This window comes from Somniosus microcephalus, chromosome 14 (genome assembly GCF_052327205.1).
Source record: "Somniosus microcephalus isolate GS21.2 chromosome 14, FLI_Smic_1.0, whole genome shotgun sequence".
Taxonomy (NCBI): Eukaryota; Metazoa; Chordata; class Chondrichthyes; order Squaliformes; family Somniosidae; genus Somniosus; species Somniosus microcephalus.
The window spans coordinates 132,387,753-132,411,934 of NC_141000.1; the positions used below are offsets into that span (position 1 = coordinate 132,387,753).

The following is a 24,182-nucleotide window of genomic DNA, read 5'->3' on the forward strand; positions in this document are numbered from 1 at the left end:
GTAGGTTTTAAGGAGCATCTTAAAGGAGGAGAGAGGTAGCGAGGCGGTGATGCCATGGAGGGATATACGCGCTCCTCTAATTCTGCCCTCTTGAGCATCCCTGATTATAATCGCTCAACCATTGGTGGCCGTGCCTTCTGTTGCCTAGGCCCGAAGCTCTGGAATTCCCTCCCTGAACCTCTCCGCCGCTCTTTTCTCCTTTAAGACGCTCCTTAATACCTACCGCTCTGACCAAGCTTTTGGTCATCTGCCCTAATTTATTCTTATGTGGCTCGGTGCGAATTTTTTTTTGTCTTATGAACCTCCTGTGAAGCGCCCTGGGACGTTTTACTACGTTAAAGCGATACATAAAAAGAAGTTGTTGTTGTTGAGACGTTAAACCGAGGCCCCGTCTGCTCTCACAGGTGGGTGTAAAAGATCCCGCAACACTATTTCGAAGAGCAGGGGAGTTCTCCCCGGTGTCCTGATCAATATTTACCTCTCAACCATCATCAGTCAACCAGATGATCAGGTCGTTATCACATTGCTGTTTGTGGGAGCTTGCTGTGCACAAATTAGCTGCTGCGTTTCCCACCTCATTGGCTGTGAAGCACTCTGGGACCTGAGGTGGTGAAAGGTGCTGGAGAAATGCAAATTCTTTCTTTGAAGAGTCCAGAACATTCCTGGAGGGTTGGCAACCCCAGAAGGGATGAATGTTCTGGAATCTTGATTGATCACCCTTGGGATCGGGAGTATTTTTGCAGGATCCGTCTGATTCTATACACTTACAGAAGTCTGGATCCTGACTGAAATCATGCCTTAGACACTGGAGCTCAAATCCAACAACTTCTCCATTGATTGCAAGCACTAGCTCTCTAACCACCCGCTCCATCCACTCCTCGGGAATTGCTGAGGCCTGTTGTAAAAAGACCCCAACACACCCATTGCTGGTGGACTGTCCACGGTCTGTAGAGGCCACAGGCTTCATTCAGTGAGTGGTGTAGGAATGCGAGTCTGTGCCGGTAATTTCCCCAAAGGCGCGAGATTCACCAGGACAGAATGGGAGACGCAAGCATTGTGAGGTTAATGAGTGAAACATCAGGGTAATGAATGGGACAAAGTGTCTCACAGTCCAGCTATTCCAGAGCAGGCTCGGAGCATTAAACCTCGCTCAAAACTCCATTATGCGTAAGAAAATCGAGTGAGAAATGGCCATTCGGCCCCATTAATCCCACTCCATTGCAGTCATGTATCATTATCCCCGCCACCTGTGAAACCCCTACTTTAAGGATCCCCCGACGTCCTTCCCCTCCCGCCCCACCCCCGAATCAGCGCTGTTAATATCTCTCCAACCCTCAATCACTGCTCTGAACAGAAAGTCATTCAGCTCCTTTTCCAGCATCTGCTGACTCCAAATCCTGCCGCTGGGAGCCTGCAGGGGGGGCGGGGAACCTGCATTCTGGGACTGTACCCCAGCGGGGAGTCAGCACCTTCGGGTGGGGCGGGGGGAACCTGCATTCTGGGACTGTACCCCAGCGGGGAGTCAGCACCTTCGGGTGGGGCGGGGGGAACCTGCATTATGGGACTGTACCCCAGCGGGGAGTCAGCACCTTCGGGTGGGGCGGGGGAACCTGCATTCTGGGACTGTACCCCAGCGGGGAGTCAGCACCTTCGGGTGGGGCGGGGGGAACCTGCATTATGGGACTGTACCCCAGCGGGGAGTCAGCACCTTCGGGTGGGGCGGGGGGAACCTGCATCATGGGACTGTACCCCAGCGGGGAGTCAGCACCTTCGGTTGAGGCGGGGGGAACCTGCATTCTGGGACTGTACCCCAGCGGGGAGTCAGCACCTTCGGGTGGGGCGGGGGGAACCTGCATTATGGGACTGTACCCCAGCGGGGAGTCAGCACCTTCGGTTGAGGCGGGGGGAACCTGCATTCTGGGACTGTACCCCAGCGGGGAGTCAGCACCTTCGGGTGGGGCGGGGAACCTGCATTATGGGACTGTACCCCAGCAGGGAGTCAGCACCTTCAGGTGGGGGGGCGGGGGGACCTGCATTATGGGACTGTACCCCAGCAGGGAGTCAGCACCTTCGGGTGGGGGGGCGGGGGGACCTGCATTATGGGACTGTACCCCAGCGGGAGTCAGCACCTTTGGGTGGGGCGGGGAACCTGCATTCTGGGACTGTACCCCAGCGGGGAGTCAGCACCTTCGGGTGGGGCGGGGGAACCTGCATTATGGGACTGTACCCCAGCGGGGAGTCAGCACCTTCAGGTGGGGGGGTGGGGGGACCTGCATTATGGGACTGTACCCCAGCAGGGAGTCAGCACCTTCGGGTGGGGCGGGGGGAACCTGCATTATGGGGCTGTACCCCAGCGGGGAGTCAGCACCTTCAGGTGGGGGGGCGGGGGGACCTGCATTATGGGACTGTACCCCAGCGGGGAGTCAGCACCTTTGGGTGGGGCGGGGGAACCTGCATTATGGGACTGTACCCCAGCGGGGAGTCAGCACCTTCGGGTGGGGCGGGGGAACCTGCATTCTGGGACTGTACCCCAGCGGGAGTCAGCACCTTCGGGTGGGGGGGCGGGGGAACCTGCATTATGGGACTGTACCCCAGTGGGGAGTCAGCACCTTCGGGTGGGGGGGCGGGGGGACCTGCATTATGGGACTGTACCCCAGCAGGGAGTCAGCACCTTCGGGTGGGGCGGGGGAACCTGCATTATGGGACTGTACCCCAGCGGGGAGTCAGCACCTTCGGGTGGGGCGGGGGGACCTGCATTATGGGACTGTACCCCAGCAGGGAGTCAGCACCTTCGGGTGGGGCGGGGGAACCTGCATTATGGGACTGTACCCCAGCGGGGAGTCAGCACCTTCGGGTGGGGCGGGGGGACCTGCATTATGGGACTGTACCCCAGCGGGGAGTCAGCACCTTCGGGGGGAGTGGGATGGTGGGGGGTAAATGAGTGGCAAACCCAGAACGGTGCAGCTGAAGGAGCTCGTACTGTACAGGAAGAGAGCGTTTGAGCTGCTGCCTTGATCATTGAGTGCATGTTCCAGCTCAGCATCAGAGTGTGTGCCTTTGGATTACATGAATGACCTGCCCCGGGTACAATTAGCCTGGAAAGCATGTTATATATTCAAACAGTTCTTTGTTCTTGTACTGCAATATGAAAAGACGTGCCTATTAAAAGTGTTATACGTTCTGTGAATGGAGATACGGGGAGAAGGTGGGGAGGTGGGGTTTAATACCACGTACCACTCTGAGGGTCCCTCTTATTCCTCACTCAGTCCAGTCAAAAAACATGCCAAAAAGAATAAACTTGTTACTTGACCAGGTAGAGACTGAGAAGAGATCATAAAATCATAGAGCGCAGAAGACCATTCGGCCCATCGTGCCTGTGCCGGCTCTTTGAACGAGCTCTCCAATTAGTCCCACTTCCCCCTGCTCTTTCCCCAGAGCCCTACAAATTTTTCTTTTCAAGTATTTATCCAATTCCCTTTTGGAAGTTACTATTGAATCTGCTTCCACCACCTTTCTGTCAGCGAATTCCAGATCACAACAACTCGCCGCGTAAAAAAAAATCTCCTCATCTCCCCTCTGGTTGTTTTGCCAATTATCTTAAATCGCTGGTTACCGACCCTCCTGCCACTGGAAACAGTTTCTCCTTATTTACTCTATAAAAAACCCTCATAATTTTGAACACCTCTCTCAAATCTCCTCTTAACCTTCTCTGCTCTAAGGAGAACAACCCCAGCTTCTCCAGTCTCTCCACATTAACTGAAGTCCCTCATCCCCGGAACCATTCTAGTAAATCTCTTCCACACTCTCTCCAAGGCCTTGACATCCTTCCTAAAGTGTGGTGCCCAGAATTGGACACAATCCTCCAGCCAGTGTTTTATAAAGGATTACCTAAATGATTTGGTTTTGTGCTCGCTGCCTCTATAAGAAAGCCCAGGATCCAGTGTGCTTTTAACAGCCTTCGCAACCTGTCCCGCCACCTACCCAGGTGACCCCACTTTTGGTTTGCAGTGCCCTTCCCCAATAAGCTTAGTGTTGCCAACCCTCCGAGATTAGCCTGGAGTCTCTAAGGGGGAGAAATTCAGTATCACCTCGTTTGGGGCGCAATTATCGGCCGGGCGCAAAGATTCGCGCCTGGCGCTAATCATCACCTCCGACGGTAAACTTGGCCTCTATCGCCCCTGGAGGTGATTGGAGCGCTAAATCAGGCGCTACACACCTCTCTTAAGGCGCTAACACTGAGGAGCGAGGCGCTACCTGAGAGCGCTGGCGAAGCTCATGTGATGTCAGTCAGCAATGGAACACAGACACACTGGCGCCGGCCAGTTCTTAAAGGGGAGGGTCGATCTTGCTCTCCATCCACATCCTGCTCATTGCAGCCTTGAATCTCGGCCTGGAGAGACCTGGACATCAATTCTGCTGGAAAGAACAATGGAGAGGCCCAGGGAAAGAGCTCAGAGTGCAGCCCCCACAGTCTCTTCTAAATCGATTCAAGGAAGGGCAAATCAAAATCAACCTACAAAGTGCTGCTCAGTACCCAAAACTCCTTCACACAGCGTTGAATCTCTCCAGAAGTCTCTCTCTCTCTCTCAGAATGCATGGTGCAAAAATGTCACCGACAAAAAAAGGCAGGAAGCGGTCGCCTTTAAATAGCGCTCCCCCAGTCCCTTCCCGACTGCAAAACGCTCCCCTCCAACCTGTCATTGCTAGCGGCAAGCGGTAAGGCAGGGGGCGCCACTCAATATGCGGTCCGGGGCGTTGTGCTCTTGACTGACGTCACGATCTGCAGGCGCAGGAGATCGTGGCGGTAGTGTTTAGCGCCGCTGCAAAATGGTCAATTTCGCGAGCGGCGCAAACATCGCCGTGTCCGGGCGCAAGTTGCTTTGTGCCTCATTAGCGCCCTCTTAGGGCACTAACGGGAGGCGCAAACAACAGAATTTTTCCCCCTAGGTTTCTTTGAACAATTCTGATTATTAATTATAAAAATATTGGACATGCGGAAAAAAGGGCTGTTTGATTGACAGTCCAGAGTCATCCAATCGTAAAATGAAGATTGTATTCGCTGTCCGATTGGTGCAGGAGGGCAGGGCCCCGCAAGGATGGATCTGTCAGGTGACCAATGGCGTGGGTGTGGGCGGGGCAGTTGGTGGCAGGAGGTCATGTGATGTCCAACAAGAGTTGGCGAAGCTCGGTGAGGAACATACGAGCTCTCCTTGGGCTCGTGCTGGGACTGGCTCTCTCTCCTCTAGAAAGCCTGGAAGGTTTTAATTACTGTATTCTCGGAGCCGAGGGGTCAGTAAAGGGACTGAGTTTGAAAGCAGCCGGTTCATTTGCATTCACCACCTCACCTAAAGTTTATTAACTAGATTGGCAGTGAGCTTACTGTATTCAAAGAGAAAGCAGATGCTTTGGAGGCAAATCTTGGCCAAGCTGCAACTCTTCTGGCACTGTGGGTTTTAGAGGAGGCAGGAGGCCTGGCAGATCGTGCGCGGGAGACGACTCCTCCAGGCTAGGCTCACTAATTGATGAACTGCCATGCACTCCGTCTGCTCACAGCATTTGCTCACAGACTACACTTTCCTGCTTCCAGCACAAGGTACCTGGCTGCAGTTTGCTGAAACCCCTCTATTCCTCAATACAACTGTTACCAGTCCTACCCACACTGCCCACTTTGAATTGGCTCTTAGTCTGCACCAGGTCACAATCTCATACAGAGCAGCGAAAGATTAGCTGGAAGGAGAACTGGAAATATCATCCTGCTGGAGTACAGGTCTATCGCTGTATAACACTGGGGTACAGTACTGGTGGGTACAGGTCTGTCACTGTATAACACTGGGGTACAGTACTGGTGGGGACAGGTCTGTCACTGTATAACATTGGGGTACAGTACTGGTGGGGACAGGTCTGTCACTGTATAACACTGGGGTACAGTACTGGTGGGTACAGGTCTGTCACTGTATAACACTGGGGTACAGTACTGGTGGGTACAGGTCTGTCACTATATAACACTGGGGTACAGTACTGGTGGGTACAGGTCTGTCGCTGTATAACACTGCGGTACAGTACTGGTGGGTACAGGTCTGTCACTGTATAACATTGGGGTACAGTACTGGCGGGTACAGGTCTGTCACTGTATAACACTGGGGTACAGTACTGGTGGGTACAGGTCTGTCACTGTATAACACTGGGGTACAGTACTGGTGGGTACAGGTCTGTCACTGTATAACACTGGGGTACAGTACTGGTGGGTACAGGTCTGTCACTGTATAACACTGGGGTGCAGTACTGGTGGGTACAGGTCTGTCACTGTATAACATTGGGGTACAGTACTGGTGGGTACAGGTCTGTCACTGTATAACACTGGGGTACAGTACTGGTGGGTACAGGTCTGTCACTATATAACACTGGGGTACAGTACTGGTGGGTACAGGTCTGTCGCTGTATAACACTGGGGTACAGTACTGGTGGGTACAGGTCTGTCACTGTATAACATTGGGGTACAGTACTGGCGGGTACAGGTCTGTCACTATAACACTGGGGTACAGTACTGGTGGGTACAGGTCTGTCACTGTATAACACTGGGGTACAGTACTGGTGGGTACAGGTCAGTCGCTGTATAACACTGGGGTACAGTACTGGTGGGTACACGTCTGTCACTGTATAACACTGGGGTACAGTACTGGTGGGTACAGGTCTGTCGCTGTATAACACTGGGGTACAGTACTGGTGGGTACACGTCTGTCACTGTATAACACTGGGGTACAGTACTGGTGGGTACACGTCTGTCACTGTATAACATTGGGGTACAGTACTGGTGGGTACAGGTCTGTCACTGTAACACTGGGGTACAGTACTGGTGGGTACAGGTCTGTCACTGTATAACACTGGGGTACAGTACTGGTGGGTACAGGTCTGTCACTGTATAACACTGGGGTACAGTACTGGTGGGTACAGATCTGTCACTAACACTGGGGTACAGTACTGGTGGGCACAGGTTTGTCACTGTACAACACTGGGGTACAGTACTGGTGGGTGCAGGTCTGTTACTAACACTGGGGTACAGTACTGGTGGGTACAGGTCTGTCACTGTATAACACTGCGGTACAGTACTGATGGGTACAGGTCTGTCACTGTATAACACTGGGGTACAGTACTGGTGGGTACAGGTCTGTCACTGTATAACACTGGGGTACAGTACTGGTGGGTACAGGTCTGTCACTGCATAACACGGGTACAGTACTGGTGGGCACAGGTCTGTCACTGTATAACACTGGGGTACAGTACTGGTGGGTACAGGTCTGTCGCTGTAATAACACTGGGGTACAGTACTGGTGGGTACAGGTCTGTTACTATATAACACTGGGGTACAGCACTGGTGGGTACAGGTCTGTTACTGTATAACACTGGGGTACAGTACTGGTGGGTACAGGTCTGTCACTGTATAACACTGGGGTACAGTACTCATGGGGACAGGTCTGTCACTGTATAACACTGGGGTACAGTACTGGTGGGTACAGGTCTGTCCCTGTATAACACTGGGGTACAGTACTGGTGGGTACAGGCCTGTCACTGTATAACACTGGGGTACAGTACTGGTGGGTAAAGGTCTGTCACTGTATAACACTGGCGTACAGTACTGGTGGGTACAGGTCTGTCACTGTATAACACTGGGGTACAGTACTGGTGGGTACAGGTCTGTCACTGTATTACACTGGGGTACAGTACTGGTGGGTACAGGTCTGTCACTGTATTACACTGGGGTACAGTACTGGTGGGTACAGGTCTGTCACTGTATAACACTGGGGTACAGTACTGGTGGGTACAGGCCTGTCACTGTATAACACTGGGGTACAGTACTGGTGGGTACAGGTCTGTCACTGTATTACACTGGGGTACAGTACTGGTGGGTACAGGTCTGTCACTGTATTACACTGGGGTACAGTACTGGTGGGTACAGGTCTGTCAGTGTATAACACTGGGGTACAGTACTGGTGGGTAAAGGTCTGTCACTGTATAACACTGGGGTACAGTACTGGTGGGTACAGGTCTGTCACTGTATTACACTGGGGTACAGTACTGGTGGGTACAGGTCTGTCACTGTATAACACTGGGGTACAGTACTGGTGGGTAAAGGTCTGTCACTGTATAACACTGGGGTACAGTACTAGTGGGTAAAGGTCTGTCACTGTATAACACGGGGTACAGTACTGGTGGGTACAGGTCTGTCACTGTATAACACTGGGGTACAGTACTGGTGGGTGCAGGTCTGCCACTGTATAACACTGGGGTACTGTACTGGTGGGTACAGGTCTGTCACTGTATAACACTGGGGTACAGTACGGATGGGTACAGGTCTGTCAGTCTATAACACTGGGGTACAGTACTGGTGGGTACAGGTCTGTCCCTGTATAACACTCGGGTATAGTACTGGTGGGTACAGGTCTGTCACTGTGTAAAACTGGGGTACAGTACTGATGGGTACAGGTCTGTCACTGTATAACACTGGGGTACAGTACTGGTGGGTACAGGTCTGTCACTGTATAACACTGGGGTACAGTACTGGTGGGTACAGGTCTGTCACTGTATAACACGGGTACAGTACTGGTGGGCACAGGTCTGTCACTGTATAACACTGGGGTACAGTACTGGTGGGTACAGGTCTGTCGCTGTAATAACACTGGGGTACAGTACTGGTGGGTACAGGTCTGTTACTATATAACACTGGGGTACAGCACTGGTGGGTACAGGTCTGTTACTGTATAACACTGGGGTACAGTACTGGTGGGTACAGGTCTGTCGCTGTATAACACTGGGGTACAGTACTGGTGGGTACAGGTCTGTTACTATATAACACTGGGGTACAGCACTGGTGGGTACAGGTCTGTTACTGTATAACACTGGGGTACAGTACTGGTGGGTACAGGTCTGTCGCTGTATAACACTGGGGTACAGTACTGGTGAGTACAGGTCTGTCGCTGTATAACACTGGGGTACAGTACTGGTGGGTACAGGTCTGTCCCTGTATAACACTGGCGTACAGTACTGGTGGGTACAGGTCTGTCACTGTATAACACTGGGGTACAGTACTGGTGGGTACAGGTCTGTCGCTGTAATAACACTGGGGTACAGTACTGGTGGGTACAGGTCTGTTACTATATAACACTGGGGTACAGCACTGGTGGGTACAGGTCTGTTACTGTATAACACTGGGGTACAGTACTGGTGGGTACAGGTCTGTCGCTGTATAACACTGGGGTACAGTACTGGTGGGTACAGGTCTGTTACTATATAACACTGGGGTACAGCACTGGTGGGTACAGGTCTGTTACTGTATAACACTGGGGTACAGTACTGGTGGGTACAGGTCTGTCGCTGTATAACACTGGGGTACAGTACTGGTGGGTACAGGTCTGTCGCTGTATAACACTGGGGTACAGTACTGGTGGGTACAGGTCTGTCCCTGTATAACACTGGCGTACAGTACTGGTGGGTACAGGTCTGTCACTGTATAACACTGGCGTACAGTACTGGTGGGTACAGGCCTGTCACTGTATAACACTGGGGTACAGTACTGGTGGGTAAAGGTCTGTCACTGTATAACACTGGCGTACAGTACTGGTGGGTACAGGCCTGTCACTGTATAACACTGGGGTACAGTACTGGTGGGTACAGGTCTGTCACTGTATTACACTGGGGTACAGTACTGGTGGGTACAGGTCTGTCACTGTATTACACTGGGGTACAGTACTGGTGGGTACAGGTCTGTCACTGTATAACACTGGGGTACAGTACTGGTGGGTACAGGTCTGTCACTGTATTACACTGGGGTACAGTACTGGTGGGTACAGGTCTGTCACTGTATAACACTGGGGTACAGTACTGGTGGGTAAAGGTCTGTCACTGTATAACACTGGGGTACAGTACTGGTGGGTACAGGTCTGTCACTGTATAACACTGGGGTACAGTACTGGTGGGTACAGGTCTGTCACTGTATAACACTGGGGTACAGTACTGGTGGGTACAGGTCTGTCACTGTATAACACTGGGGTACAGTACTGGTGGGTACAGGTCTGTCACTGTATTACACTGGGGTACAGTACTGGTGGGTACAGGTCTGTCACTGTATAACACTGGGGTACAGTACTGGTGGGTAAAGGTCTGTCACTGTATAACACTGGGGTACAGTACTGATGGGTACAGGTCTGTCACTGTATAACACTGGGGTACAGTACTGGTGGGTACAGGTCTGTCACTGTATAACACTGGGGTACAGTACTGGTGGGTACAGGTCTGTCACTGTATAACACGGGTACAGTACTGGTGGGCACAGGTCTGTCACTGTATAACACTGGGGTACAGTACTGGTGGGTACAGGTCTGTCGCTGTAATAACACTGGGGTACAGTACTGGTGGGTACAGGTCTGTTACTATATAACACTGGGGTACAGCACTGGTGGGTACAGGTCTGTTACTGTATAACACTGGGGTACAGTACTGGTGGGTACAGGTCTGTCGCTGTATAACACTGGGGTACAGTACTGGTGGGTACAGGTCTGTTACTATATAACACTGGGGTACAGCACTGGTGGGTACAGGTCTGTTACTGTATAACACTGGGGTACAGTACTGGTGGGTACAGGTCTGTCGCTGTATAACACTGGGGTACAGTACTGGTGAGTACAGGTCTGTCGCTGTATAACACTGGGGTACAGTACTGGTGGGTACAGGTCTGTCCCTGTATAACACTGGCGTACAGTACTGGTGGGTACAGGTCTGTCACTGTATAACACTGGGGTACAGTACTGGTGGGTACAGGTCTGTCGCTGTAATAACACTGGGGTACAGTACTGGTGGGTACAGGTCTGTTACTATATAACACTGGGGTACAGCACTGGTGGGTACAGGTCTGTTACTGTATAACACTGGGGTACAGTACTGGTGGGTACAGGTCTGTCGCTGTATAACACTGGGGTACAGTACTGGTGGGTACAGGTCTGTTACTATATAACACTGGGGTACAGCACTGGTGGGTACAGGTCTGTTACTGTATAACACTGGGGTACAGTACTGGTGGGTACAGGTCTGTCGCTGTATAACACTGGGGTACAGCACTGGTGGGTACAGGTCTGTCGCTGTATAACACTGGGGTACAGTACTGGTGGGTACAGGTCTGTCCCTGTATAACACTGGCGTACAGTACTGGTGGGTACAGGTCTGTCACTGTATAACACTGGCGTACAGTACTGGTGGGTACAGGCCTGTCACTGTATAACACTGGGGTACAGTACTGGTGGGTAAAGGTCTGTCACTGTATAACACTGGCGTACAGTACTGGTGGGTACAGGCCTGTCACTGTATAACACTGGGGTACAGTACTGGTGGGTACAGGTCTGTCACTGTATTACACTGGGGTACAGTACTGGTGGGTACAGGTCTGTCACTGTATTACACTGGGGTACAGTACTGGTGGGTACAGGTCTGTCACTGTATAACACTGGGGTACAGTACTGGTGGGTACAGGTCTGTCACTGTATTACACTGGGGTACAGTACTGGTGGGTACAGGTCTGTCACTGTATAACACTGGGGTACAGTACTGGTGGGTAAAGGTCTGTCACTGTATAACACTGGGGTACAGTACTGGTGGGTACAGGTCTGTCACTGTATAACACTGGGGTACAGTACTGGTGGGTACAGGTCTGTCACTGTATAACACTGGGGTACAGTACTGGTGGGTACAGGTCTGTCACTGTATAACACTGGGGTACAGTACTGGTGGGTACAGGTCTGTCACTGTATTACACTGGGGTACAGTACTGGTGGGTACAGGTCTGTCACTGTATAACACTGGGGTACAGTACTGGTGGGTAAAGGTCTGTCACTGTATAACACTGGGGTACAGTACTGGTGGGTACAGGTCTGTCACTGTATAACACTGGGGTACAGTACTGGTGGGTACAGGTCTGTCACTGTATTACACTGGGGTACAGTACTGGTGGGTACAGGTCTGTCACTGTATAACACTGGGGTACAGTACTGGTGGGTAAAGGTCTGTCACTGTATAACACTGGGGTACAGTACTAGTGGGTAAAGGTCTGTCACTGTATAACACGGGGTACAGTACTGGTGGGTACAGGTCTGTCACTGTATAACACTGGGGTACAGTACTGGTGGGTGCAGGTCTGCCACTGTATAACACTGGGGTACAGTACTGGTGGGTACAGGTCTGTCACTGTATAACACTGGGGTACAGTACGGATGGGTACAGGTCTGTCACTCTATAACACTGGGGTACAGTACTGGTGGGTACAGGTCTGTCCCTGTATAACACTCGGGTATAGTACTGGTGGGTACAGGTCTGTCACTGTGTAAAACTGGGGTACAGTACTGGTGGGTACAGGTCTGTCACTGTGTAACACTGGGGTACAGTACTGGTGGGCACAGGTATATCGCTGTGTAACATTAGGGTACAGTACTGGTGGGTACAGGTCTGTCACTGTGTAACATTGGGGTACAGTACTGGTGGGTACAGGTCTGTCCCTTTATAAAACTGGGGTACAGTACTGGTGGGTACAGGTCTGTCACTGTATAACATTGGGGTACAGTACTGATGGGTACAGGTCTGTCACTGTATAACACTGGGGTACAGTACTGGTGGGTACAGGTCTGTCCCTGTATAACAGTGGGGTACAGTACTGGTGTGTACAGGTCTGTCGCTGTATAACACTGGGGTACAGTGCTGGTGTGTACAGGTCTGTCGCTGTATAACACTGGGGTACAGTACTGGCGGGTGCAGGTCTGCCACTGTATAACACTGGGGTACAGTACTGGTGGGTACAGGTCTGTCACTGTATAACACTGGGGTACAGTACGGATGGGTACAGGTCTGTCACTCTATAACACTGGGGTACAGTACTGGTGGGTACAGGTCTGTCCCTGTATAACACTCGGGTATAGTACTGGTGGGTACAGGTCTGTCACTGTGTAAAACTGGGGTACAGTACTGGTGGGTACAGGTCTGTCCCTGTGTAACACTGGGGTACAGTACTGGTGGGTACAGGTCTGTCACTAACACTGGGGTACAGTACTGGTGGGTACAGGTCTGTCACTGTGTAACACTGGGGTACAGTACTGGTGGGTACAGGTCTGTCACTGTATAACACTGGGCCACAGTACTGGTGGGTACAGGTCTGTCACTGTATAACACTGGGGTACAGTACTGGTGGGTACAGGTCTGTCACTGTATAACATTGGGGTACAGTACTGATGGGTACAGGTCTGTCACTGTATAACACTGGGGTACAGTACTGGTGGGTACAGGTCTGTCCCTGTATAACACTGGGGTACAGTACTGGTGGGTACAGGTCTGTCACTATAACACTGGGGTGCAGTACTGGTGGGTACAGGTCTGTCACTATAACACTGGGGTACAGTGCTGGTGGGTACAGGTCTGTCACTGTATAACACTGGGGTACAGTACTGGTGGGCACAGGTCTGTCACTGTATAACACTGGGGTACAGTACTGGTGGGTACAGGTCTGTCCCTGTATAACACTGGGGTACAGTACTGGTGGGTACAGGTCTGTCACTAACACTGGGGTACAGTACTGGTGGGTACAGGTCTGTCACTGTGTAACACTGGGGTGCAGTACTGGTGGGTACAGGTCAGTCCCTGTATAACACTGGGGTACAGTACTGGTGGGTACAGGTCTGTCACTGTATAACACTGGGGTACAGTACTGGTGGGTACAGGTCTGTCCCTGTATAACACTGGGGTACGGTACTGGTGGGTACAGGTCTGTCCCTGTATAACACTGGGGTACAGTACTGGTGGGTACAGGTCTGTCCCTGTATAACACTGGGGTACAGTACTGGTGGGTACAGGTCTGTCACTGTATAACACTGGGGTACAGTACTGGTGGGTACAGGTCTGTCACTGTATAACACTGGGGTACAGTACTGGTGGGTACAGGTCTGTCACTGTATAACACTGGGGTACAGTACTGGTGGGTACAGGTCTGTCCCTGTATAACACTGGGGTACAGTACTGGTGGGTACAGGTCTGTCACTGTATAACACTGGGGTACAGTACTGGTGGGTACAGGTCTGTCACTGTATAACACTGGGGTACAGTACTGGTGGGTACAGGTCTGTCACTGTATAACACTGGGGTACAGTACTGGTGGGTACAGGTCTGTCACTGTATAACACTGGGGTACATTACTGGTGGGTACAGGTCTGTCACTGTATAACACTGGGGTACAGTACTGGTGGGTACAGGTCTGTCACTGTATAACACTGGGATACAGTACTGGTGGGTACAGGTCTGTCACTGTATAACACTGGGGTACAGTACTGGTGGGTACAGGTCTGTCACTGTATAACACTGGGGTACAGTACTGGTGGGTACAGGTCTGTCAGTGTATAACACTGGGGTACAGTACTGGTGGGTACAGGTCTGTCACTGTATAACACTGGGATACAGTACTGGTGGGTACAGGTCTGTTACTGTATAACACTGGGGTACAGTACTGGTGGGTACAGGTCTGTCACTGTATAACACTGGGGTGCAGTACTGGTGGGTACAGGTCTGTCACTGTATAACACTGGGGTACAGTACTGGTGGGTACAGGTCTGTCACTGTATAACACTGGGGTACAGTACTGGTGGGTACAGGTCTGTCACTGTATAACACTGGGGTACATTACTGGTGGGTACAGGTCTGTCACTGTATAACACTGGGGTACAGTACTGGTGGGTACAGGTCTGTCACTGTATAACACTGGGGTACATTACTGGTGGGTACAGGTCTGTCACTGTATAACACTGGGGTACAGTACTGGTGGGTACAGGTCTGTCACTGTATAACACTGGGGTACAGTACTGGTGGGTACAGGTCTGTCACTGTATAACACTGGGGTACAGTACTGGTGGGTACAGGTCTGTCACTGTATAACACTGGGGTACAGTACTGGTGGGTACAGGTCTGTCCCTGTATAACACTGGGGTACAGTACTGGTGGGTACAGGTCTGTCACTGTATAACACTGGGGTACAGTACTGGTGGGTACAGGTCTGTCCCTGTATAACACTGGGGTACAGTACTGGTGGGTACAGGTCTGTCACTGTGTAACACTGGGGTACAGTACTGGTGGGTACAGGTCTGTCACTGTATAACACTGGGGTACAGTACTGGTGGGTACAGGTCTGTCACTATATAACACTGGGGTACAGTACTGGTGGGTACAGGTCTGTCCCTGTATAACACTGGGGTACAGTACTGGTGGGTACAGGTCTGTCCCTGTATAACACTGGGGTACAGTACTGGTGGGTACAGGTCTGTCACTGTATAACACTGGGGTACAGTACTGGTGGGTACAGGTCTGTCACTGTATAACACTGGGGTACAGTACTGGTGGGTACAGGTCTGTCCCTGTATAACACTGGGGTACAGTACTGGTGGGTACAGGTCTGTCACTGTGTAACACTGGGGTACAGTACTGGTGGGTACAGGTCTGTCACTGTATAACACTGGGGTACAGTACTGGTGGGTACAGGTCTGTCACTATATAACACTGGGGTACAGTACTGGTGGGTACAGGTCTGTCCCTGTATAACACTGGGGTACAGTACTGGTGGGTACAGGTCTGTCACTGTATAACACTGGGGTACAGTACTGGTGGGTACAGGTCTGTCACTGTATAACACTGGGGTGCAGTACTGGTGGGTACAGGTCTGTCACTGTATAACACTGGGGTGCAGTACTGGTGGGTACAGGTCTGTCACTGTATAACACTGGGGTACAGTACTGGTGGGTACAGGTCTGTCACTGTATAACACTGGGGTACAGTACTGGTGGGTACAGGTCTGTCCCTGTATAACACTGGGGTACAGTACTGGTGGGTACAGGTCTGTCACTGTGTAACACTGGGGTACAGTACTGGTGGGTACAGGTCTGTCACTGTGTAACACTGGGGTACATTACTGGTGGGTACAGGTCTGTCACTGTATAACACTGGGGTACATTACTGGTGGGTACCGGTCTGTCAGTGATTAAGAGGCGAGATCGCTACCTTGTGAGCCAAGGCTGGATCCTTAGCCACAATCAGGCAGCAACTTTCAACCGTGTTAGAATAAGACTGGCAGCAAATGACCTAATGTGGGATGTGGTGTCGGAGTGTCCCTCTCGGTGTTGGTAACTATAGTGGGTAAGCACAGCTGCAGATCGCATAGTGCAGGTTTCTGATAGCAGGCTGGCTCAGTGGGAGAGCGAGGGGAGTTAGTGTAACCCAGCGTGTGTTACTGAATCTACTTCGGGCGATGTTGCAGATGGCAGCTGTGTTTGGCTGTGTTGTGTTCCGTCACTCACCTGCTTTGCTTGTGTTTTATTAGATCCCAGTGCCCTGGCTGGACAGTCAGGCCCTGACCACGCTGTGATAGGCGGAGTGGTGGCTGTAGTCGTCTTCATCACCTTGTGTTTGATCATTGTCCTTGGCCGTTACCTAGCCCGGCATAAAGGTAGGTGAGAGTTTCAAACTGGCCGCCCTGCTCCTCTCACCCCGCAGCACCTCCCTTCACCCCCCGCACCCCACCCCCCTCCCCGTATCAGCGAGGCACTCGCTGTGTGGCACATCAGGCTGACCATTGTTTGGGGTCATTCCACACACATCAAATTGAGCTAATTATGATTTGCCCGCACAGTTATGAAATTCACAGTTATATTTTAAAATCCTTTCCCACTTTTAAAACTCCTTTTCTCATTTACATTTTTAAAAATTCATTTTACACTCTCTGTTCCCCTGCCTCTCACTCTGTTACTCTGCCTCTCACTCTGTTACTCTGTCTCTCACTCTCTGTTACTCTGTCTCTCACTCTCTGTTCCCCTGCCTCTCACTCTCTGTTACTCTGCCTCTCACTCTCTGTTACTCTGTCTCTCACTCTGTTCCCCTGTCTCTCACTCTGTTACTCTGCCTCTCACTCTCTGTTACTCTGTCTCTCACTCTCTGTTACTCTGCCTCTCACTCTGTTACTCTGCCTCTCACTCTGTTACTCTGCCTCTCACTCTGTTCCCCTGCCTCTCACTCTCTGTTACTCTGTCTCTCACTCTCTGTTACTCTGTCTCTCACTCTCTGTTCCCCTGCCTCTCACTCTCTGTTACTCTGCCTCTCACTCTGTTACTCTGCCTCTCACTCTGTTCCCCTGCCTCTCACTCTCTGTTACTCTGTCTCTCACTCTCTGTTACTCTGTCTCTCACTCTCTGTTCCCCTGCCTCTCAATCTCTGTTACTCTGCCTCTCACTCTCTGTTACTCTGCCTCTCACTCTGTTACTCTGCCTCTCACTCTGTTACTCTGCCTCTCACTCTGTTCCCCTGCCTCTCACTCTCTGTTACTCTGTCTCTCACTCTCTGTTACTCTGTCTCTCACTCTCTGTTCCCCTGCCTCTCACTCTCTGTTACTCTGCCTCTCACTCTCTGTTACTCTGTCTCTCACTCTGTTCCCCTGTCTCTCACTCTGTTACTCTGCCTCTCACTCTGTTCCCCTGCCTCTCACTCTCTGTTACTCTGTCTCTCACTCTCTGTTACTCTGCCTCTCACTCTGTTACTCTGCCTCTCACTCTGTTACTCTGCCTCTCACTCTGTTACTCTGCCTCTCACTCTGTTACTCTGCCTCTCACTCTGTTCCCCTGCCTCTCACTCTCTGTTACTCTGTCTCTCACTCTCTGTTACTCTGTCTCTCACTCTCTGTTCCCCTGCCTCTCACTCTCTGTTACTCTGTCTCTCACTCTGTTCCCCTGTCTCTCACTCTGTTACTCTGCCTCTCACTCTCTGTTACTCTGCCTCTCACTCTCTGTTACTCTGTCTCTCACTCTGTTCCCCTGTCTCTCAGTCTGTTACTCTGTCTCTCACTCTCTGTTACTCTGCCTCTCACTCTGTTCCCCTGTCTCTCACTCTGTTACTCTGCCTCTCACTCTCTGTTACTCTGCCTCTCACTCTCTGTTACTCTGTCTCTCACTCTCTGTTACTCTGCCTCTCACTCTGTTACTCTGCCTCTCACTCTGTTCCCCTGCCTCTCACTCTGTTACTCTGCCTCTCACTCTCTGTTACTCTGCCTCTCACTCTCTGTTCCCCTGCCTCTCACTCTGTTCCCCTGCCTCTCACTCTCTGTTACTCTGCCTCTCACTCTGTTACTCTGCCTCTCACTCTGTTACTCTGCCTCTCACTCTGTTACTCTGCCTCTCACTCTGTTACTCTGCCTCTCACTCTCTGTTACTCTGTCTCTCACTCTCTGTTACTCTGCCTCTCACTCTGTTACTCTGCCTCTCTCACTCTGTTACTCTGCCTCTCACTCTGTTACTCTGCCTCTCTCACTCTGTTACTCTGCCTCTCACTCTCTGTTACTCTGTCTCTCACTCTCTGTTACTCTGCCTCTCACTCTGTTACTCTGCCTCTCACTCTCTGTTACTCTGCCTCTCACTCTCTGTTACTCTGTCTCTCACTCTCTGTTACTCTGCCTCTCACTCTGTTACTCTGCCTCTCACACTCTGTTACTCTGCCTCTCACTCTGTTACTCTGCCTCTCACTCTGTTACTCTGCCTCTCTCACTCTGTTACTCTGCCTCTCACTCTCTGTTACTCTGTCTCTCACTCTCTGTTACTCTGCCTCTCACTCTGTTACTCTGCCTCTCACTCTCTGTTACTTTGCCTCTCACTCTGTTCCCCTGCCTCTCACTCTCTGTTACTCTGCCTCTCACTCTCTGTTACTCTGCCTCTCACTCTCTGTTACTCTGCCTCTCACTCTCTGTTACTCTGCCTCTCACTCTGTTCCCCTGCCTCTCACTCTGTTACTCTGCCTCTCACTCTCTGTTACCCTGCCTCTCACTCTCTGTTACTCTGCCTCTCACTCTCTGTTCCCCTGCCTCTCACTCTCTGTTACTCTGCCTCTCACTCTCTGTTACTCTGCCTCTCACTCTCTGTTACTCTGCCTCTCACTCTCTGTTACTCTGCCTCTCACTCTCTGTTACTCTGCCTCTCACTCTCTGTTACTCTGCCTCTTACTCTCTGTTACCCTGTCTCTCACTCTCTGTTACTCTGCCTCTCACTCTCTGTTACTCTGCCTCTCACTCTCTGTTACTCTGCCTCTCACTCTCTGTTACTCTGTCTCTCAGTCTCTGTTACTCTGCCTCTCACTCTGTTACTCTGCCTCTCACTCTCTGTTACTCTGCCTCTCTCACTCTGTTACTCTGTCTCTCACTCTCTGTTACTCTGCCTCTCACTCTCTGTTACTCTGCCTCTCACTCTCTGTTACTCTGCCTCTTACTCTCTGTTACCCTGTCTCTCACTCTCTGTTACTCTGCCTCTCACTCTCTGTTACTCTGCCTCTCACTCTCTGTTACTCTGCCTCTCACTCTCTGTTACTCTGTCTCTCACTCTCTGTTACTCTGCCTCTCACTCTGTTACTCTGCCTCTCACTCTGTTACTCTGCCTCTCACTCTCTGTTACTCTGCCTCTCTCACTCTGTTACTCTGCCTCTCTCACTCTGTTACTCTGCCTCTCACTGTCTGTTCCCCTGCCTCTCACTCTCTGTTACTCTGCCTCTCTCACTCTGTTACTCTGCCTCTCACTCTCTGTTCCCCTGCCTCTCTCACTCTGTTACTCTGCCTCTCACTGTCTGTTCCCCTGCCTCTCACTCTCTGTTACTCTGCCTCTCACTCTCTGTTACTCTGCCTCTCACTCTCTGTTCCCCTGCCTCTCACTCTCTGTTACTCTGCCTCTCACTCTCTGTTCCCCTGCCTCTCACTCTCTGTTACTCTGCCTCTCACTCTCTGTTACTCTGCCTCTCACTCTCTGTTCCCCTGCCTCTCTCACTCTGTTACTCTGCCTCTCACTCTCTGTTCCCCTGCCTCTCACTCTCTGTTACTCTGCCTCTCACTCTCTGTTACTCTGCCTCTCACTCTCTGTTCCCCTGCCTCTCACTCTCTGTTACTCTGCCTCTCACTCTCTGTTCCCCTGCCTCTCTCACTCTGTTACTCTGCCTCTCACTGTCTGTTCCCCTGCCTCTCACTCTCTGTTACTCTGCCTCTCACTCTCTGTTCCCCTGCCTCTCACTCTCTGTTACTCTGCCTCTCACTCTCTGTTCCCCTGCCTCTCACTCTCTGTTCAGTCCCCACCACAAACTCGTTTCCCCAGCCATCAACTCCATCCCTCCCAATGGCCACTCTCTGAGGCTGAATCACACTGTTCGCAACCTTGGTGTCATATTTGACCCTGAGCTGAGCTATCCTCTCCATCACCAAGACCGCCTATTTCCACCTCCATAACATCGCCTGTCTCTGCCCCTGCCTCAGCTCATCTGCTGCTCAAACCCTCATCCATCCCTTTGTTACCTCCAGACTCGACTATTCCAACGCACTCCTGGCCAGGCTCCCATCTCCCACCCGCTGTAAACTTCAGCTCATCCAAAACTCTGCTGCCCGTGTCCTAAATCACACCAAGGCCCGTTCACCCATCACCTCTGTGCTCGCTGACCTACATTGGCTCCCGGTCTAGCTACCCCTCAATTTTAAAATTCTCATCCTTGTTTTCAAATCCCTCCGTGGCCTCGCCCCTCCCTATCTCTGAAATCTCCTCCAACCCTACAACCCTCCGAAATCTCTGCACTCCTCTAATTCTGGCCTCTTGCGCATCCCCGATTTCCATCGCTCCGCCATTGGCGGCCGTGCCTTCAACTGCCTGGACCCTAAGCTCTGGAATTCTCTCCCTAAACCTCTCCGCCTCGCTACCTCTCTTTCCGCCTTTAAGACGCTCCTTAAAACCTACCTCTTTGACCAAGCTTTTGGTCACCTGCCCTAATTTATCCATATGTGGCTCGGTGTCGGATTTTGTTTGATCATCGCTCCTGTGAGGCGCCGCGGGACGGTTTATAACTACAAGTTGTTGTTGTTGATCCCCTGCCTGTGACTCACTGCCATAAACTCGCCAACATGCGACGGCTGCTGAATTGGGAGGACTGTGGGAATAATGGAGCCATTTTCCTGGCTCTTTGCCTGGTGAATGGAGAAGCTCAGAGCTGTAAAGGGAGCTGCCGTTACTCGCTGTGCCCAGCTCACCCAGCGCACAGGCCCGGGAAACCGCCAACCAACAGAGACCACAACCGCTAAAGTTAGAGAGGGAACCTGCACTTCTGCTCGATGCCCGGTTAGGATCAGAAACAAAAAGAGAAAATGCTGGAAACACTCAGCGGGTCAGGCAGCATCTGCAGAGAGAGAAACAGAGTTAACGTTTCAGGTCGATGACCCTTCGTCAGAACTGGAAAAAGTCAGAGATGTAACAGGTTTTAAGCAAGGGTAGGGGCAGGGAGAGGGGAGAGGGGAGGAAAGAGCAAAACAGAAGGTCGGTGATAGGCTGGATTAAATGGCAAAAGGGATGATGGTACGAGGCAAAAGGAAATGGCAATGAGACAAGTTAAACAAAAGATGGGTCTAGAGGAGGTGTAGAATAGCAGAGGGGGAGGGAAGCACGGAAAATCTGGGAAAGAGGAGAAGGTTCCCATGGCCTGGGAATGTGGCGGATAAAGGTGGGGCGACCCCAGGGGAGCGGACTACAGGTACTGAGGGGTGACCGGATAGAGATCTGGAAAATTATGAAGGGGTTTGATAGAATAGATGTAGTAAAGATGTTTCCACTTGCAGGCGAGACCAGAACTAGGGGCCATAAATATAAGATAATCACTAATAAATCCAATCGGGAATTCAGGAGCAACTTCTTTACCCAGAGATTGGTGAGAATGTGGAACTCGCTGCCACAGGGAGTGGTTCAAGCGAATAATATGGATGCATTTAAGGGGAAGCTACATAAACATAAGAACATAAGAACATAAGAAATAGGAGCAGGAGTAGGCCAATCGGCCCCTCGAGCCTGCTCCGCCATTCAATAAGATCATGGCTGATCTGATCCTAACCGCCAGTCCACTATCACAGAACCATCTCCTGAATCTAACAGAATTAGACACACGAAATAGGAGCAGGATCAGGCTACACGGCCCCTGGGCCCGCTCCGCTACCCACAGGGCCATGACCGATCCGAACCTAGACTCATGTCCAAATTCCTGCCCGCTCCCCGTAACCCTTAATTCCCTTTACTTCTTGGAAGCTGTCTATTTCTGTTTTAAATTTATGTAATGATGTAGCTTCTACAGCTTTTTGGGGCAGCATATTCCATGGACCTACCACCCTCTGAGTGAAGTAGTTCCTCCTCATCTCAGTTTTGAAAGAGCAGCCCCTTATTCTAAGACTATGCCCCCTAGTTCTAGCTTCACCCATCATCGGGAACATCTTCCCCACATCCACCCGATCCAACCCCTTCACAATCTTATATGTTTCAGTAAGATCGCCTCTCATTCTTCTGAACTCCAATGAGTAGAGTCCCAATCTACTCAACCTCTCATCATATGTCCATCCCCTCATCCCTGGGATTAACCGAGTGAACCTTCTTTGTACTGACTCGAGAGCAAGTATGTCCTTTCTTAAGTATGGACACCAAAACTGTACGCAGTATTCCAGGTGCGGTCTCACCAATACCTTGTACAACTGAAACAATACCTCCCTATTTTTATATTTTATCCCCCTAGCAATGAAAGCCAACATTCCATTGGCCTTCTTAATCACTTGCTGCACCTGCATACTAACCTTTTGAGTTTCGTGCACCAGGACCCCCAGATCCCTTTGTACTTCAGTACTTTCCAGTTTCTTGCCATTAAGATAATAACTTGCTCTACGATTTTTCCTGCCAAAGTGCATAACCTCACACTTTCCAGTATTGTATTCCATCTGCCAAATCTCTGCCCACTTACTTAGCCTGTCGATGTCCCCTTGCAGGTTTTTTATGTCCTCCTCACTCACTACTTTCCCTCCCATCTTAGTATCATCTGCAAACTTTGATAAGTTACACTCGGTGCCCTCCTCCAAATCGTTAATATAGATTGTAAAGAGTTGGGGACCCAGCACTAACCCCTGCGGAACACCACTAGTTACTGATTGCCAGTCTGAGAATGAACCATTTATCCCAACTCTCTGCCTTCTGTTAGATAGCCAATCCTCTATCCATGCCAGAATATTACCCCCAATCCCATGATTTTTTATCTTAAGCAATAATCTTTTGTGTGGCACCTTGTTAAATGCCTTTTGGAAGTCTAAATACACTACGTCCACTGGTTCCCCTTTATCCACCCTATACGTTACTTCCTCAAAGAACTCCAGCAAATTTGTCAAACATGACTTCCCCTTCATAAAACCATGCTGACTTTGTCCTATTAAATTATGATTATCCAAATGCCCTGTTACTGTCTCCTTAATAATGGACTCCAAAATTTTACCTACCACAGATGTTAGGCTAACTGGTCTATAGTTTCCAGCCTTCTGTCTACTGCCCTTTTTAAATAAGGGTGTTACATTAGCAGTTTTCCAGTCTGCCGGGACCTTTGCTGAGTCCAGGGAGTTTTGGAAAATTATTACCAATGCATCCACAATCCCTACCGCCACTTCCCTCAAGACCCTAGGATGTAAGCCATCAGGTCCAGGTGATTTATCCGCCTTGAGTCCCATTATTTTACCGAGTACCACTTCCTTAGTGATTTTGATCGTGTTTAGCTCCTCCCCCCCCCTTTAGCCCCCTGTTTGTCCAGTATTGGGATATTCTTAGTGCCTTCTACTGTAAAGACTGATGTAAAATATTCATTCAGTGTTTTTGCCATCTCCATATTTCCCACCATTAATTTCCCGGTCTCATCCTCTAAGGGACCAACATTTACTTTAGCCACCCTTTTTCTTTTTATATAACTATAAAAACTCTTACTATCTGTTTTTATATTTTTTGCTAATTTACTTTCATAATCTATCTTCCCTTTCTTAATCAATCTTTTTGTTATTTTTTGCTGTCTTTTAAAGTTTTCCCAATCCTCTATCCTCCCACTAGATTTGGCTACCTTATATGCCCTTGTTTTTAGTCGAATACTATCCTTAATTTCTTTACTTAGCCACGGATGGCTGTCTTTTCTTTTACACCCTTTTCTTCTCAGTGGAATATATTTTTTTGGAAGTTGTAAAATAACTCCTTAAACACATGAGGGAGGAAGGAATAGAAGGGTATGCTGATAGGGTGAGATGAAGAGGGGTGGGAGGAGGCTCGTGTGGA

At 50.6% G+C, this 24,182-nt stretch overlaps 1 protein-coding gene across 4 annotated transcripts in view; it reads left to right on the forward strand.

Annotated features, from left to right (window-relative positions):
- cadm2b (cell adhesion molecule 2b) overlaps positions 1-24,182 on the forward strand; it is a 767,796-nt gene that overhangs the window by 743,060 nt on the left and 554 nt on the right. For all 4 annotated transcript variants that reach the window (XM_086007323.1, XM_086007320.1, XM_086007321.1 and 1 more), the window contains one exon: positions 16,388-16,513. In XM_086007323.1, coding sequence (XP_085863449.1) covers positions 16,388-16,513 — 126 coding nt within the window. The remainder of the gene's footprint in view (positions 1-16,387; positions 16,514-24,182) is intronic.